The sequence below is a fragment of the Drosophila subpulchrella genome, chromosome 2L (genome assembly GCF_014743375.2).
Source record: "Drosophila subpulchrella strain 33 F10 #4 breed RU33 chromosome 2L, RU_Dsub_v1.1 Primary Assembly, whole genome shotgun sequence".
NCBI lineage: Eukaryota > Metazoa > Arthropoda > Insecta > Diptera > Drosophilidae > Drosophila > Drosophila subpulchrella.
In genome coordinates this window covers 21933344-21951901 of record NC_050610.1, presented here as the reverse complement: position 1 = coordinate 21951901, position 18558 = coordinate 21933344, and the positions used below count along the sequence as shown (strand labels likewise).

At 37.8% G+C, this 18558-nt stretch overlaps 3 protein-coding genes across 3 annotated transcripts; 2 read left to right on the top strand and 1 right to left on the bottom strand.

Annotated features, from left to right (window-relative positions):
- The first annotated feature begins 484 nt into the window (after positions 1-484).
- LOC119548385 (myosin-2 essential light chain) lies at positions 485-1370 on the top strand. The gene has a single exon (XM_037855610.1). It carries the CDS (start codon positions 678-680, stop codon positions 1251-1253), a length of 576 nt encoding a protein of 191 aa, XP_037711538.1. The 5' UTR covers positions 485-677; the 3' UTR covers positions 1254-1370.
- An 807-nt stretch (positions 1371-2177) lies between these two features.
- Positions 2178-2992, top strand: LOC119547545 (vesicle-associated membrane protein-associated protein C16G5.05c). Its single transcript, XM_037854444.1, has 3 exons — positions 2178-2352; positions 2408-2855; positions 2910-2992. Exons 1-3 carry the CDS (start codon positions 2245-2247, stop codon positions 2990-2992), a joined length of 639 nt encoding a protein of 212 aa, XP_037710372.1. The 5' UTR covers positions 2178-2244.
- A 221-nt stretch (positions 2993-3213) lies between these two features.
- Positions 3214-4057, bottom strand: LOC119548383 (hypodermin-B). Its single transcript, XM_037855604.1, has one exon. It carries the CDS (start codon positions 4055-4057, stop codon positions 3323-3325), a length of 735 nt encoding a protein of 244 aa, XP_037711532.1. The 3' UTR covers positions 3214-3322.
- Positions 4058-18558: the final 14501 nt, after the last annotated feature.

The following is an 18558-nucleotide window of genomic DNA, read 5'->3' as shown; positions in this document are numbered from 1 at the left end:
TCAACTGGAGAGTTAGTTGCTCTTTTTATAGCAGTTGAAAAAGTCGTTTCTTTTATGAGATCTATAAATCATTGTACAATGTAACAGATATTAGCCCTTTATCTCAGTGACTAGAAAATACAATAAAAAAGTAATGTTATGGAGATTACCCAATGTCGTTGACTAATAATCACTTGTGCAATAACTAACATATAACTGGACTGGTTTCGTATTCAGAGAAAAAATTCAATACCTCGCTGGCTTACAGGTAATTATTAGCGAAAAATAATAATATCGAACCATATAATAAAAAATCTATGGATTTTAGCTTTGCATTTAATTTCGCTCTAGAAAATCGATTTTATTTACAAAAAGTATTGGATTCTTATCATATCTTTTATATTATTTAATATTTTATTTATATTATAAGAATTTACTCTACCACTTTCGAAACATTTTGTTCTACTCAATCATCTTCTGGCATTTGTAAATTAAATCTGGATCAAGTCAGTCGTCTTTCACCTGTCAGCATGTCCGGCATAATCATATTTCTGTGTCTTCCAATCATTGTTTCTCGTTTGCCCAGAACCATGTGTGTCATTTAACAGCTAACATACGAATATAGCAAGCACCCGTCCATCCCGCACTCCGTAATCCATAAGCCGTGACCGTAAACCGTAGACCCAAACATCCTGACGATGTCCGAGAAAGGCAATCAGCCCCACCCATCATCCATTCATCCATCATCAAAGCAACCAGGCTGCAATCAGAAGATGATGAGCAACATGACAGCACCGCCGCCTAATCCAAAGCCGGATAAAAACCGCATTCTAGAGATGCATGCCATATTCCTGGGGCACGACACTCGGGGCGACAATAAGATATCCATCCGCCACCTGGGCGACTGTCTCCGCGTGATGGGTGCCAATCCCACCGAGGCCATGGTCAACAAACATGTCCAGAAGTATCGGGCCTCCACCATGGATCGCATTTCCTTCGATGAGGTGCTGACCATCTACGGCAGTCTGGGTAAGCACGGGGGCAGGTCGAGTCCCAAGAGGAAGCTGATCGAGGAGGAGCAGTTAACATACAGCCTGAGCATCTTCGATAGGGAAAACTCTGGTTTCTTGCCCGCCATCAGAATCTGGCGTCTATTAACCCAGTGCGGGGAGCGCATGAGTGCCTTTGAAGTCGATGAACTCCTGAAGGGCAGGATCAACGAGCAGGGCATGGTCAACTATAAGGAGCTGATCCACGATATTGTCAATGGATAGCTCAAGAAAAACGAAAATGAGATGAAACCACCAGAAAAAATGAAAGGGGAAGAATAATCCAGAAAGCAAATCAATCATAGACAGGTGAAAGTGTGTTTTAAATAAATGTTTGTTGCCACCCGAACAAGAATATGTTTTATTGTGTATCTTAAAAATGTAGTATAGCAAAGATAGCAAGTACAAAAAAATACTGACAACATAAAAAAAGATTGAAAAAAATTATATATTAAGACTTTTGAGGTCTACCCCTAATTAGGTTTTAAATAATTATAGTATACTATAATAATATAGTATGCATATTTGATCCTTAGCAGAAAATTAATTTTTAATGATACTGGTAATAATTCTTCACCAAAAATTATTTCATTCTCTCAAAATGTAAAATAAACAAAAAAATGCATCTAGTGAATTGATTCAGTGAATCAATCTATACGCCCCCAATGCCATTATTTATCCAGAGCGCCCCCCACATATGGCATCATCAATTGTTCACCAGACTCGGTTTTCTGTACTCAGTACTCCGCAGGGAAATGAATGACCCAAAAAGGCAACTGGACAGCTGAGTTCATCATCCATTCGGTTGTGGGATTGGGAATGGGAATAGGATTCGGAATCGGAATCGGAATCGCTGTAGCTGTTCTGGCTGCCCAAAACAAGTGCAATGGATTGCAAATAATTTCAAAGCGCCGGCCCCAAAAACATGGAAAGTGCCTAATGCTAATGCGCGATGATGCCTCCAGCTGTGGTCAGCGATTCGGTGGCTAACATTTTTGGGAGGATTTTGGGTGTGGCATCTGGTGGCAATAAATGCAAAAACATGCACTGCACTCGGATCGATGGGCAGCATATGCAAATGCTGTCAGAAACATTCCGATTCCTGGCATATTTCCGACACATTTCGGTTGCTTTCGAAACAGCAAAAAAAAAAAAAGAAATAGGCAAGCCAGCACAAGTCAAAATCAATTGAAAGGGTAGATTTTAGAGGGGTAGAATGCTTTGCGTGAGTCCTCAAGTTCTGACTTTTTATGCCCCATATGATCGAAGTCAAAGGAGGATAGTGACTCTGCTGAATCCCACCAATAGGCAGGTTTTGTTCAAAGTGAGAGGCACTAATTATACTTGATATCCTAGAAAGCTTCAACTATCTTTTCCAGATCAAATCAAAAGTCTGGCGGCACTACATCGTGATTCCAAGTTCCGGCGGAATAGAACCTTATACCTTCATCGAGGTCAGCATTAGTCTGAAAGACTTGAATTTTCACGAGGATCTAGATTACAATCATCAATTTTCTATTCAATATATGAATGCTCCTCGTCATTACTTTAATGGCCAGACAATTCTGCCAATTTTCGGTGAAGCTTCCCGTAGAAATATTTTCACAAAAAGCCTATTCGTTCATCTGGAGGTTAAACCCATCTCTTTGGCTAATTCTAGCCTGGATTCTCTATCTAGAAAGGTCAAAATAAATATGGAAGAAGGTCTGCAGTTAAGAGCACTCTGTCCCAATTGTCCAAAGGTGTTGGCGGCTTCTCAGGAACAGAAAAAGACCAAGAGAAACGGTCTTATATCCAAGCTCGTCATTATAGGCTCCTTGGTTGCAGGTGAGTAATATATTTAATTTTCTAAAAAATCACCTATTTAAGCTTTAACATCAGTTGTTTTTATAGCGTATATGCAACGTGTGCAAATGTATGATGTGCTGATAGACAACTTTTACTCAGAAAAAGAATTGCCATGAAATGGTAAATATCTACAAATATTTACGAATGGTAATAAATCTAATATCTAATAAACCAATAAATATATGCTATATAAGCTTTTAAAAGTCTGATTCTTAAATAGTTCTGAATTTTCTGGAAATTCTAAAATTCTTGAAGTTTCCGGATAATAAATAGATGGTATTTATTATTCCCAGACTTAAATACATTTTCTTCATAGTATTAAACTTAGGAATACCTGAATAATATAATTGTAAAAGCCATTAACTAACCAAATTTACAGTTTAGTTCTTAATCTTCAGACCGAAATATTAACTTAGAATAAAGATCTACACCTGATAGTTGTGTTTTCATTTATTTTTCTTAAGCTTCTTTGAGTTCTGATCAATCCACTTTAGGTAATGGTGGACGTTCGTGTAGAGGGATGGCAGACCAACATATCCGCAGCCATGTCCTGTGACTGCAATGCCGACCAGTTTGTTGGCCAGGATCAAGGGACCTCCGTAGTCGCCGGGACAAATGTCGTTTTGGGTGTAAAATGCGCAAAGTAGCTCCGGGCCAATCGGTTCAATGAGCTCATAGATGCACACCTTTCGCTCATGGATTTTAGTGACTCCATTCTGGAGTCTTTTGGGCAGCACGTCGGACTCCAGTGATTTCTCGCCCCATCCTGCGTTACTGGGATAATCGTTGGGAGCGGGTTCGATAGTGGCCAGTGGAATTTTGGTCACTCTCCTGGATAACGCAGATGTCCTGAGCCACAGCAGTGCAATGTCGTCGTTCTCGACATACTTCACATATTTCTCATGAACCACCATCGCATTTACTTTGATGATCTCGCCACCTTTATTGACAAATGCCGAGCCCACTCGCACGGAAATATTATTCACTGGAATACCCTGTACGCACTGGGCAGCGGTGAGTATAATTCGATCATCGATAACAGTTCCACCGCACTCCTGATGCCCATTAATCGACAGAGAGGCAATGAAGGTCCAAAAGTCAAATTTTGCATCGACTCCGTTGTGGATTCCGTTAGAGCTCCGTAAAAATAATATTAACGCAATGCAAGACCATACCAACATTATGATTTTAGCTGGTTTTGGATGAAGTCTTGGTCTTCTTAGAAGATCTCGACTAATCCGGAGATAATCGGTTTTCTTTAGACGTTTCGGTTTCGTCTTGGTTACTTAAGGTGCATTTTTACACTCATTTAATAAAATATAAAATAATGGAGGTGCCTCAAAAATCACTAGTGTTTTAAAATCACTTTTAGGTGCCCAAAAGTAGGCAGAGAATAAAGGATAGTCGTCTTACTGAATGAACTCATTGTGTTTTTAAGCTTAATACATTTTGTTGCATACTTTTAGACACCTAAACTTAAATATACAAGTGATTTAGGACCCTATGGATTTCTGTGGCTCTCCTGAATACCTCTTTTCTTTATTTAAAAAAACAAATGCCTATCCTAAAATTTAATAAACAAGAAGCAGATAAACCAACTAAATTTTTTACAGTCCAAACTAATAAAGCGGTTAAATTAGCCTGAGAAATTGCCAGGCTGTGAAACCCTGAGAATAATCTCAAGCAGAACACAGTTTCAATCAAACATTCAAGCGGAATAGTTTAGCAACAAAGACAAGGGTATTATTGTGAACCTCCTGTACGTCATGACAATAGAGCATTTCAAGGGTTTCTCAAAGGCGCTCCGCTCTCCTTTGACTGATGACATTTGAGGCCATTAAATGGATAGCGATGGGTCAACCGTGTTGTTCGGCAGGTCAGCGCCACTCAATCTTCTGCGGTCAATCGCGGAGGTCAAAGGGCAGGCGGTGGGCGTGGCCATTGGCTAATTGGCGGCCGTAGTTCATTAGTGTGCGAGTCACACGTTGATTAGTCGGTTGGATTCGGATGCGGTTGCAATTTGGTGTTGCCACCATAACAACAATAACAATCAACTGCAATTGATGGGATGGAAAACAGGATGCAAATGGCAGGGACAAAGGTGTCCTTTGACCTGTTTCAATGCCTTTCATTAGCGCAGAAAGATGATAACGGCAGCGGATGTCCCTAATTCGCTTAGTTTAAAATTGGGATTGAACTCATACGGTTACCCCTAAGTAAAACTAAGGAATTTAAGATATTCTTAGTAAAGTTTTAGGAAAGGTACTATGGATATAAATATTTAACAAATCCAAAAACATTATATCAATTTACATGGTCATGATCAATTGATATGCTTTGACAAACCATGATATCTTTTAATATCTTTAAGTACCATATAAGCTGATATTATTTTCCGCATTTTTCTTTGTCCAATTGAAATGCAAACAACAAGCCGCCAACAACGGTGGACAAAACTGGCAACAATGCCGCCTAATCTCGGCTTAAAAACTTACCGCAAAACCCCTGACGAAAATGGCACCGGACAAACCGAGCGGCAAACGAGCAAAGTCAGGGAAAAAGTCCCTTGGGAAGAGCTCATTCATGGGAGACGACCAAACAAACAAGATGTGCCTGGGCCATAAATTAGCATCACTTAAGTGGGCAGATGAGAGTGGAGTTCCTCTGAGGGGGCGTGTAATCCTTTCAACGATTAATTGCAACCCAACCCCAGCAAAATCCAAGGATGGGCTGGAAATGTGAATATAAATGGCTAAATCAGACAGGGACGAACACAAATGTCATGTGGGACAGCTAATGATATCTACAAATCCCCAAAGTCAATCAATTCCGGGGCAGAAAGATAAGGGCAAGTTACACTGGTGAACTGTATTCGACTTTGAACTACCTTTTTGCAAAATTTGAAGTATTTGGAAAAAATTATCACTACGTTGTTGAAATCAGGTCTAAATTTTATTTTAGGTGTCCAAAAGTATGCAACAAAATACTTTATTTTCAAAAGAACAATGAGTTCATTCAGAAAGTTGACTATCTTTTAATCACAGAATACTTTTAATCACCCAAATAAACATTTAAATGTGATTTCGTAACCGTAGTATGACTATTTTTAGACCTCCCTAAAATTAAGAATTGGATAAAAGGTGGAGTTGTTTAAATGTACATACATTTCAATAACCAAGCAGTTCTTAAAAAAAAACAAAGGTGTTAAGATTCATCCCAGGGGGTTGACCTTGATTAACCCTTAGTGCCCTGTTGCCATCTCTTTCCCACTGCCATAAATCGTTTTTATGGCTTTCCATTACGCTGGGCAACTGTATTGCGTATACGTACGTATACGTAATATGCCTGGGGCAGCCTTGCACTGGTAACCCATTTTTTTTATGTACGCAACGCATTTTTTTTCGCACTAGGCCACACATTTGTGCAGCCTGTCGCCAATCGGTGACTTATTGCATTTTCCCCCCGTCGAGTCCCGATTTTCCATTGCCCCAACCCCACGATTTTCCCCGCTTTTCCGACCCACGCAAGGCAATGCAGTCAACTGAAAACGCACTGAGCAAATAAACAAAGGAAGCGAGGTAAAAGTCTAGAGGAAATGCATTCGGTAAGGTGGGTGGATGTGGATGGGGGATGGAAATGGGTGTTGGGTTGTGGGGGTGGGGTTTTCCGGGGGAGTGGGGTGTCTTCCGAAGGTCCGGAGCCCGGCTTCATTTGCTTGGCAAAACGGATCTCTGGGCCAAAGTGAGTGTGTTCACCTTGACTCATTCGCGGATTTTCCTTTTCCTCCATTTGCCCTGGCATCTTTCCCTGATTTTCCATCGCTTTTCCTCGTCTCGTTTTCCTCCTTTGCCGTTTGTTTGGCTTTGTTGTTGCCCCTTTAACATTTTTAATGAGTTGCAATGCAAAGACGAGGGGTGTCCTGTCAAAGGATTAAAAAAGGGATCACAAGTTTGCCATTTTTTACAGAAAGTGGGGATTACATTTGTGGAAACTACGTATATTTAAATCTTTAAATAAAAATTTAAAATGAAATTATCAAAATGTCCAAAGAATACCATGACATAAATCTTTAAGTGCCTTGTATGTTTGCTTAATTAACAAAAATACAAACTTAAACTATAAACACATTTAACAACCAGCATTTACTTTATTTCCCAAACAGACACAAAAATCGATTTGTATTTCTTTGAGAGAATGATAAAAATTCGCCAATTATTCTGTACATTTTCGGAAGTGTTAATTCAAATAGCTCTCTGGCAATTTAAATTCACTCGTTTTTTCTGCCATGTTCAACTAGCGTGTTTGTTTCGTCAATTGGCGGTGAGTGCCGCCGGGAAGCACTGCACTTCACAGTGATATCGTGTCAGTTGCAATGCAAATTATTGCACTTAAAATCACTGGGAAAAAATTGTGAAAAAAATACACACAGCAGGATGGGGGAGAAATCACTATATTGTGAAGTGACTGACGGCGACTTACGCATCGCTAAATATTAAAGTGGCAATGAATACAGATTGTCTCGTCAAAAGCCCCGCAATCCCACTTCGTTTGCAGCGACCGCAGGACAATGAAATGGAGGACATGTGTGCCAGGACTCGCTGGAAGGACTCACTAGACGAATGGATCGAGTAGGCACAACTTTCTAAACTTTCGACCTAATTGATTCTTAGTCAGTTAATTGGATCAACTATGTTTGTTCAGCTTCCTGGCCTGCTGCTCTCTAATATGGAAATTTATGGGGCTAGAACTTGAGGCGTAAGTGGGCGAAAAGTTTTTCCAGCCAGCAGCTGTTTCCCTCTACACAAAGTTCAGCACAACTTCAAGTTCAATGACTACGGTCCAGTTTAGTACAGTTGGGGGAGGCTTTAATAAGCTGCCCAATTAGCCGAGTCCATCTCCAGTCCACTAATCTTAAAATTCCACTCGAATGCCCAATGGTTTAATTCAAACGCTTTCGTGTCGAGGGGCATTTTATTTCAAGTGGTCTTCAAAAAAGCTTAGACCAAGGCCAAATCAAATATTTGACAGCCCACCGAGGAGCAAAATGGAAACAGGAAAAGCTGTCGAAAAAATTGACATTTTTCGAGCCTTCTTTTTATATTTTAAGTGCCGATTTTCCCGGAAAAATTAAACGAAAAACCATTAATCCCGCCGATGGGAAAATACAAATTCAATTGATGAAATTAATGAAAATTGTATTTCGTTTCCTCTGTTTTGTTGGAATTTTCAGCGAAGTTGCTGTTAATGGCAGAACCTGGCAAATTCCTGGCTCAATTACATAAATGGTTTTATGGATTTGTTGTGCAGCCAAGCTAGGAAATTGTGTTCAGAACAGACCTTAATGACATTTTAATTTATGAGCTACGATTCATATACATTTACAAGCCCTATGAAAGCTAAGGAATATTATACCACATTTTTGTAAAAATAAACATTAAATGATTCCCAGGGATCAAAGATATTTAGGTACTTAAAACAGCTGTCAAGATGTTATATCTGTAAGATGTCTAACCCACCTTAACCGAATCTGCCTATCCCCATCGAACGACTTCATTTGGAAATCAAGAGCTCAGCGGTTAAGCAGCTTACTAGGTGGCCTAAGCCCTGTGACCAAGGTGTTGGCCATCCGATCGAATGGCCGCAACGACAATTACAGCTGCGAATGGCCCAGTAAATATCCGGGACGCAACACAATGGGATGGCCACGATGGAACCATGTCAAGAGCTAATAAGCAGCCTCTTTCGGATTGAGTTCGGAGCTCTAAAGGTCTGGAAAGTTCATTAAGCCGGTGTAAGTTAATTAAAACGCAAACAGGCAAATGGCAAATGATCAAAGTGCCAAAGACAGCGGTCCCGAGGGGAAGTCCATGTGGTGTGGGTGCTGGAACTTTGTGGGTGGTGCTATAATGGCAAATCACTTTGCACCGCAAACAGAGTCCACTGAACTGGCATTTGAAGCCTTCTCCACCCGGGATAGAGGCCATCCATGGCACATCCACTTGCCATGTTAACTGCAACATGTGTCAACTGGTTTTGCGGCCTGCAAAAGGGTGCGGAGTTGCGGTCTCGGTTACCATCTGGCATTGTAACGGACAGGATAGCGAACGTATGGGGTTCCCCCAACCACCGACATCGAAACACACCTCGTTGACTCCGCCCTCCCCAAAAATTTATTGAAGCACATCAATTAGAATCCTCGCTAACTCCGCCGCCGAAATTCGCAAAAGGCCCAACACCCTGTTAATGTGAGGACCAGGCCAAAAGTGCGGCTATCAGTTAGATGATAATTGCATAGCCACTTCATCACTTTCTCAAAGTGAATCTATCTTTGTGGTAACGAATGGATAGTTCTGCAACGATTCAAAAAATGAAGATTTTTTCTATACCCATTTTGATGACTTTATGTTTAAGAATATTTTTGTGGTCAATAAGTGATAAGAGAATATTTTTAGAATCTGATTTTGTTTTAGGTAATTCATTATTATTAATAAGGACATAGTTATCATATCAATCATATCTTATCATGTCATATCATATTATATCATAATATATCATATCATATCATATCATATCATACCATATCACATCATATCATATCATATCATATCATATCATATCATATCATATCGTATCATATCGTATCATATCACATCGTATCATATCATATCATATCATACCATATCACATCATATCATATTATATCATATCATATCATATCATATCATATCATACCATATCACATCATATCATATCATATCATATCATATCATACCATATCACATCATATCATATCATATCACATCATATCATATCATATCATATCATACCATATCACATCATATCATATCATATCATATCATATCATATCATATCATATCATATCATATCATATCATATCATATCATATAATATCATATCATATCATATCATATGAAATCATATCAAATCATATCAAATCATATCATACCATATATCATATATGATCTTTGTGATACTTAGATTTTATTTTCATATAAAACTTGGCCTGTTTATCTCTTTCAACTAGACTTTCTTAATCATAACTTATCCTTAACGGAAGCCCATTTTCATGGCAATTAAGAAACAAAACTATGCAAATTTAGTGTTCGGCGAAGTTTATACACTTCCCCTGTGCACCGAATACCAAGTGCACCTTTTGTATGGCATCGTTTTTCGGTCTCCCACAATTGTTGACTCTTGCATAAATTATAATTATTAAGTGCAGCAGCCACGCCAGCAAGAAAACCCAATTTATTATGCTTTGTTTTCCCTGTTTGCGGGTGCCTGTTTTTCTTGTTAGTTTTTTTTTGTATTTTCGGCTTGTCGTCAAGAGCACCTATAAAGCCATTTTAGTTAGGCATTTTTCCGGGCCCCAAAGTGTGCTACATTTTTTTGTTGCTTTCGCAGCAATGCGTGCTCTAAGACACAAGTGGCACAAATAAATTTAATTTGACCTTTCCAGTTACATTAAAAAACTTAAAGCATTCAGAACTTTAGGTCACATATCCAACTGAATAAGTAAACCTCAAAGTCAAATATAAATTATATTGTTAATACAGATTTTAATTAAATTATAGTAAAACATTTTTTAGTAATTTTGATTTGTCGTTCAATATAGATAGAAAAAATCATTTTTTTATATTAGAATATGCAAAGTTGTTATCCTTTAACTTAAAAAAAATAATTGTATTATTTATTTTTCAGTTGAACTTCTCTTTGAAAATGGAAGATATATTTATAGGTCAAAAATAGGTATTTAGTTATGTTTAATCATAAATAGTGATTAAAATATTTATATTATCCTTACTTTCCAGATAACTAATGAAATTAAGTGGAATAACTCAAAGAATTCGATCATAAAACTCAATTTACCTAAAACAGCCTTTAGAAATGGTATTAGTTAATCCCAAAGACCGAAAGCGAAAACTTCCCTCTCTTAATTTCCATCGCGCTCTTTCCCCGGGAAATTTGGTGAGTTTGCGTTTGGCTGGAAAACTCTCTTTTATCACCAGCGTGCGTGTGTGAGTCTGTGTGTTTGTGTGTGCTGTGCAACTGTATGCGTTGGTAAATCTTTTTGCCGGTTTGTTTATCTTACATTTGAAGCATTTTGGCGAGGTTTTTTTATGCGCTTCTTCAGCCGGCATTTATAGCCCATTCAAAAGAGAAACAAAAGTGCGTGCACATGTGGGTGTGTGTGTGATTTGAGCCGTCAATTGATTGTTTTTGTATAAATTTGAGTGGGCTTGTGTATGTGTGTATCTGTGTGGACCTCTCGAAAGCAGACTACAAATATTTACAAGAGCTTTCATTTGTCTGATTGATTTATTTAAATATTTATGTATTGCTATTTTTGCAAAAGGAACTTGTGGAAATAGTTATACATAGAATAATATTTTGAGGGCTTTGCTGAATTGCAAAAATCATTCTAGCTTTGTATTTATGAAAATATTTATAACTTTAAATGTAGGTTTATAAATTTGTATTATAAAAAAAATTACAAATAGTTATTAAATCAAAAGAATAAAATTCAAATTTTTTTTTTTAATAACAAAAGTTTACTGTAATATATCGATTAAAAAACATAAATGTGTGTACATTTTAGGCAATGCTTCTGCAATTAATGCCCAACTTTATTGACAATAATTTACGCTTACGACTTGTCCATTTGGTGAGCCATAATTCAATTTATGGCCCGCTGGCAACCTCATAACCCACTTTAGAGCCGGGCCGAGATACACTTGGACAGCAAATATAAATATAAATCAACATGCTGCGAAGAACCATGCCCAAATGGCATGGGTGGAGTGGTGCCAGGAGAAAGGGAAAGTAGAAAGTGCAAAGTGGACGGAGACCGAGTGACCGGGCAATGGTCAGCGATAATATCTGGAAACTTTGCCCCCCCCCCCTGGTGGGGCTAAAAGAACCGGAGAATGTGGAACAAATGGTCGGGAGGCAGCCATAGAAGTGGCTCAATGAGACCCACTTGAACCAAAGCCCCAAAGATATTTAGTTATTTAGAAAACCGCAGAGTGCAAAAAGCCCGCCGAATGTGCCAATTTCCCACTCCCCGCATCGATGCAAACAATTAAAAATTCGTGTCAAAATACGAATGCGAAGAGGTGGCAAGTATTTTAAATGCATTTCAAGGTGCCTGCAGCACACGCAATGTGGCACAGCGATTGCATGTGGCATGTGGCACCACCAATCCCATCGAAAGGTGGCTCTCATTTAGTGCAAATTAATTTTAAATTACACATTCGATGCGGTTTGGCCATCCATCAGCGAGTGGCTGCCTCTAATTAATTGCATTTCGTTTTTTTTCTACGCCTCCCTTAATTATAATTTGCCTTTAAAAATTAAGCGCACTTTGGGCTTTTAAAAATAGCAGAGGAAAACGAACCCCGAGGTCAAATGACTACAGACAATAAACAAGCTGCAAAACAACATTACGTATACGCCATGTATTTTTAAGCAGTGGTAGCCAGAGGGCCATTGAAGTAAAAACAAGTCGAGTTTGAAAATGAGAAAATTCGGCAGCAAATGTAGCACAATTTATGCCTTCAATTACTCGGGAGTTAAAATAATGAATTGCTTTTGCTATCAATTTGTAAGCTATGTTATTTCTTTTGCTAAAAGAAGTTTATTTATTTATTTAAGATTTATTTATGTAAGAGGAGAGCAAACAGCGAAAGTAATTTGCTGTGTATACCTTGGTGATTGGCTCTTAAATAAAATAAAATTGAATTTAATTCTGCTCAAAGGATTACCAGGCCACCCTTTTCCTTTTCACTTCCGATTGCCTGGCATTTTTGAGCTGGTTCTTTGCAATTTTGCGGCACTTGACTTGCCGGTTTATTGACACGCCCCGCACACGTCAATCACTGAATGACAGACAGCCAAACACTTGACTTGGAGAGCAGATTGACAGACGAGATGTTGTGCTGCATCCTTCAGGTTTTTTTTTAGTCAGACATGCAGCTCAAGTGCAACTTTGGCCCCCATTTCTGACGTTTCTTGTCTACGAATATTTTGTATTCAATCCAAACATTTGTCAAGCCATTCAGACAGATATGCGATGTGGATGTCGAAGCCTGCCAGTGATTTTCGATTTGCCAAATTGATTCCATTTGTGACTTTTTAGCCGTCTTTTTGTTTTGCACATAATGCATGGCAAATGACCCATGAAAAGCTCAACATAATTCATCGACACTCTATAATTAAAGTCAGCCGTAATTTAAATGGCAGACAATGAGGCTCGTGATGACAAATGACAAGGGGCGGAAAATAGAACATATTATTTGTTCATCCGTAGACTAATGACATTTGATACAGAAAAATCAATAATAAATATAGGTATACTAAAACTATTTTCCAATAAAATATTGCCATGAAAATAAATAAATAATATATTTTTTATTAAGTATACACTTTAACTATCAACGGAATAAGTGAATCACAAACAAGGACTATAAATAAATTCGCCCACTATGCACATACTCCCACGCCGTTTTAGCCATTTGTCAAATTAAGTATTCGCCATGGTGCCACACAAATGGCCGCAGATAGAGTGGCAGATACTTTGTCTTCCTCGCATTTTAATTGAGTACATTATACTGCCGCCCGGGATGTTAAGAACCTTTTCTGAATATTAAACGCCATTAAGTGTCCCCCAATCGACCATTTGGCGAGGTCTTTTTCCTTTCTCTGCTGATTGATTGCCGGCCATTGCGTAATTAGTGACACATTTAACCATTCATTTGTCCATGTTTGCTTGTGGCCCGGCTCGTGTTTGCACACACATATTTGCCCGTTGTTGGCCTGTCTGCAGGCCCAACAAATGCAAAGTGCAAACAAGCCAACTTCGAGTGTTCAATTAACAGAAAATTCGAAAATTCGTAAATTCAAATTGGCAAATTTTTAGCAAATTGCAATTTGAGCAAATATTTGCCGGGCCTTTCATTAAGGTTCAATTAAAATTCATGTAGTGAACCGCAAGCAGCTGTAATAAACCTTAGAGCCGAGCTTATGCTTTCAAATATTTTGGGCATGCAAGGTATTTACACAGTAATTCGATAGCCACTTAATTAAGTTGATGAATGGCTCAAGATTTAAGGTGCTCAAACACTCGAAATTTAATTGAGGAATTAATGTGGGGAATGTTAAAGTAATTAAGGGGAAAGCTTAGCATACTAAGAGATTATTAAGCTATTGTTTAGTTGTAAAACAAATTATATAATTTCCTTAGTAAGTCCAAACGATGATATCTTAGAAATTAAATCTATTACCTAAAATAGCCCTTTATCTTAGGTTGGATATTAAATTGCTTTTATAGGCCCACACATTTCATGGCTAAATAAATAATATTTGAAAATTCACCATTAATCATCAAAGTTCAAACGAAATGGCCCAAAATTCGTTGGCCAAGCCAAACAGGCTCGAACTCTTTGCATAAATCTAGACAAACTTTTCCAGGCGGTTATAATAAAAAGAAAATCAAGCTTGAAACTGAGCAAAAATTCAACCAAAATGCTGATGCTATATTCTGCACTTTTCAGTTATTTCCCTTATTATGTCGTAACTAACCAACTCAACGGGAACAATATCTGAAGCAGGCCAACGTTATATTCCTTTTGGCCAACCAACAACCGGGCTTTGACAACGCTTTCCGTGCTCCATTCGCAGGATCCAGCGAAGCCAGTTAACCGCAATAATTTATGCCTTTGAGCCGTGTTTGAGTCAAAGTCTTTTGTTTGCTAGTGTGTGTGCTGTGCTCTGTTAGTGTGTGTGTGTGTTTGTGTGGCCACATAATTTTGCCTATTAAAGTAAAACACTAACAGCGCTTATCATTACAGCGGAGCACAGGAAAAACAAGGCAAACAACAGCGAGCATCTCAGTTTCGTAGTTACATGGTAACGTACCGCATCCTTTCGTCGACGCCATTTTGTTTAGTTTATGCCGTGTCTGTGTGTGTGTGTGTGTGCGAAAGTGTCTGTGTGTGTCTGACGGGGAAGTCCCTGCCCCGCACTTCCTAATGCAAAAAAGCGACTTTTCAGCACAAATTTTTAGCAAAATTAAAATATTTATGTTGCCGACGTGCTTAATGCCCGTGCTGTTTCGCCCCAAAAACCCATACACCCATCCGTCCGCCCACTTTCCGTTACTTTCTGCACCCTTGTTTAGTTTTTGGAGTGTATGGGTTTCCTGGTCGTGACTACGTGCGGTGTTTTGGATGCCGGCGATGATGAGCAGCGGTTGGGTACCCTATAAGGTCTAAAAGAACAATAGAGAATAAGACAATCCTATTAAGAAAGCAAAGGATAACTCTGTGGATCTTCAACATTAAAATTAAAAAACAATTGATCACTTTCTAACCCCACACCACGAAACATATCAAAAATACTACAATTCCTTAAAAACACAAATTTATACCACAATAGTACCATATACAAACCATAAAAGAAAATACCTAATAGAAACCCTAAAAAAAAATATTATGTAAAATTCAATCTAAAGGCCCACGTAAGCTCTTTATAAATAAATAAAAAACAATTAATCACACAGTAATGTCAATACTAAAAATAATATTAAAAGATTGCTTAAAACCTTTTTTAACAAATTGTTTGATATTTCTTTCTAAATTGATATTACGGTCTGTATAATTTTGTAACAAAATCACTTTATTTTTTAAATAATTTTTTTTATAGATTTACATTTATGTGATAGGTGCTTATCATGATATAATGATATAAAAATTGCGCTTACTACTTTCAGATAATATGCAAAAATTTAAAAAGGAATTGGTTGAATTTTCGAGTTTATTCTAAAATTTTAGGACTTTTATTTTGTTATAGCAATACCTAAAAAATATATAATTGTGTATTTTTTAGCAAGTAAATTCACCCATTAAAAAGAATAACTATATTTTAGGGAGCCTTTTTTTTACTATAAATATAATAAAAGGAAAGACAAGGGCTGCATTAATGCTTTTAAGCTTAACCAGAGCACTTTCCATTCGATATTCCAACGCCAACCAATTATATATTCCTTTCCTGTTTTAATGTTGCTGCACACACACAGATACACCCACATACACTGACACCCGCTAACACACACTTACGCACCCAGAGGCAAATGCCCTGCATTAACTTCCTTCCTGTCCCGCTCTCTCCCTCTCTCTTTCGGCCAAAAGGACGACATGGCCAGGCGACAGTGCCACTTAATGTTCGCGCTTTAGCAATATGAAATGCAGCAGGACGAGGGTCCTTCTTGCTCCCACCATTTCCGTTTCCGCTGCAAGCTGCAGTTACCAGTAACCAGTTGCCATATTAAAAACAATATATTTGCGTCAACTTTCTGGCTGGTCATTTATGGCCCTTCAATGGCCATTAACAATTTACATTTCTGGCAGCACTTTGAGCGAGTACAAATGATTTACACTTTTGTGGGTTGTTTTAAAGTCCGTCATTAAGGTGATGGGCAAAAGAAATTGGAATCGCAAAAAAATGAGAAGTAAATTAAAGCAAACTCCTTGGGCGCTGTTCCACTTATTCTCCAGATACTTCTTTTGTTTTTTTCTATATTTTTTATCCGCTTGCTCTTTACATTTCCCATTTGCCGTCTGCTCCTTGTTAAAAACGCTCGAAATTTATGACTATTTTGGGACCTGCGGCAGCTTGCGGCTGAAATGCTCTTAGATTTTTCCACTCTGCCTTTTGCGGTTTGCCTCCACTGGGCTCGTTTTCCCATCCATTGTCCTGGATTGTGGTCACAGGGTTTAAAATTTAAACAATTGCAGATTTGCCTTTTAATTGTTGTCTCCGTTTCGGTCCAGAAAGTAAGGGAAACATTTGGCAAACTACAGAGTTTGTAATGTAATTGCAGAAAAAGTAAAGTATTTTTTGATTCAGTTTTTTGGGTATACAAGAATTCCAAAGACAAAATTGTTTTAATAAACAATTTGTCCCCTTTAAAAATAGATTAACATAAAAAATTTAAAAATATTTTTAATACATATATAGCTATTTAAGTTACATTTTTAAAGGAAATAAAAGTAGATAAATTGATCAAGGTTACTACGTTTATAGATTATACAACCTGTATTCACAATTTCTACTCCAGAACGCCATAGCTTATCATATTTTTATTTGAGCAATTCAAACCAAAAAAATATTTCTGCACCCCAAAGTAAATGTTTCACACAACCCTTCAAATGCTTTACACCACTCAAAGGATGCTCAATTCGAAAGTTTGAACAAAAAGCTCGGAAAAATAAGTTCTTTCCAAACTCTTCTTCTCAATTTCTCAGTCGACTGCATTTGATTTCATTTCATTTCTCAAGCCAGCCACGACAGATGGCAAATAAGTTGCCCATACGCCACGTTGTGCACCACAAAAAAATGGAAAAAGGACGAAAAGCAGAAGGAGCTGCCATGGAAAACCTCAAGAAATTCAATTCCATAACAAATGAAGTGCAAAACAGATGTCCATCTGCTCACAAATGTAAACTGCGAACTTTCAAATCGGGCAATGAAAATACAAACGGAAATTAAGTCGACTGCCAGCTGAAAAATAGTTAAAATATTCAATGCGACTTTTGACCTCTTGCTTTGTTTTTCCGGCGTTTTTATTTCTGCCCGCTGCCCCGGCAACTTAAATTTAAACAACTAAAAGCTTGTTTGTCTCACTAGTTGTGCAAAAATGAACAACAAAGCCGATGCAACTCGCAGAGCAACAAACTAAAACCCACAAAAACCGAAACCGAATGTGGATGATGGAGAGTGTTTGTGTCGATGAGACTGCGGCCGCATTTCGCACAAATATTGACACATGTGCGGGGGGACGGGATGCGGTTGAAGCGGGAATATCCCCCAAACCCAAAACCATACCCATGCCCATCCACATCATGATCCCCGACCGGAGAACCCCACAAAAACCCAACCTGTCCCGGCCATTAGATGATTTATAGGTCAGAGATGCCAAACCGAAGTCGAAGCGGAAAACAAAAGCGAAACTGAAATGAAATCGAGGACCAGCAACTGCAACATCGATTGACAGGAACTGCAGCAAATAAAACTTGTGCACTGAGAAAAAATATACGCCATAATGCTTACAAATTCGCAAGTATGTCAGGATCATATTGGTTATTACGTTTTTTTCTAGCCTTAATAAAAAGGTATCTTTGTATATTTTGTATACATTCGTTAAAACAGTATTTAATATATTTTGACAGGGACTGCAGCAAATGAACATGTGCACTGAGAAAAAATATATATCTAAAATCCATTTTAATTTGCAAATATAACAACTTATATTAGTTATTAATTCTATGTCTTCTTATTTTATTTAATAGGTATCATTGAATATTTTTTATACTTTATATAACACAAATTTTAGTATGCTTTGACTGGCTAAAAATTGTGCACTGAGAAGAAATATATATTCAAAATGAATATAAAATAGCATATATGTCAAAATCTTATTGGTTTTTAGTTCTATGTTTTCTAGTTTTATTTAATAGGTATCATTGATTATTTTTATACATTATATAACACCATTTGAAATCTATCTTAAACTCTAATATTTTTTCCCTCTGCATTGTTCGACTGCCGAAAAATTGAAAAAGGCACTTTGCCGACATGCCTTCCAAGTGTTTTCCTCCCTTTT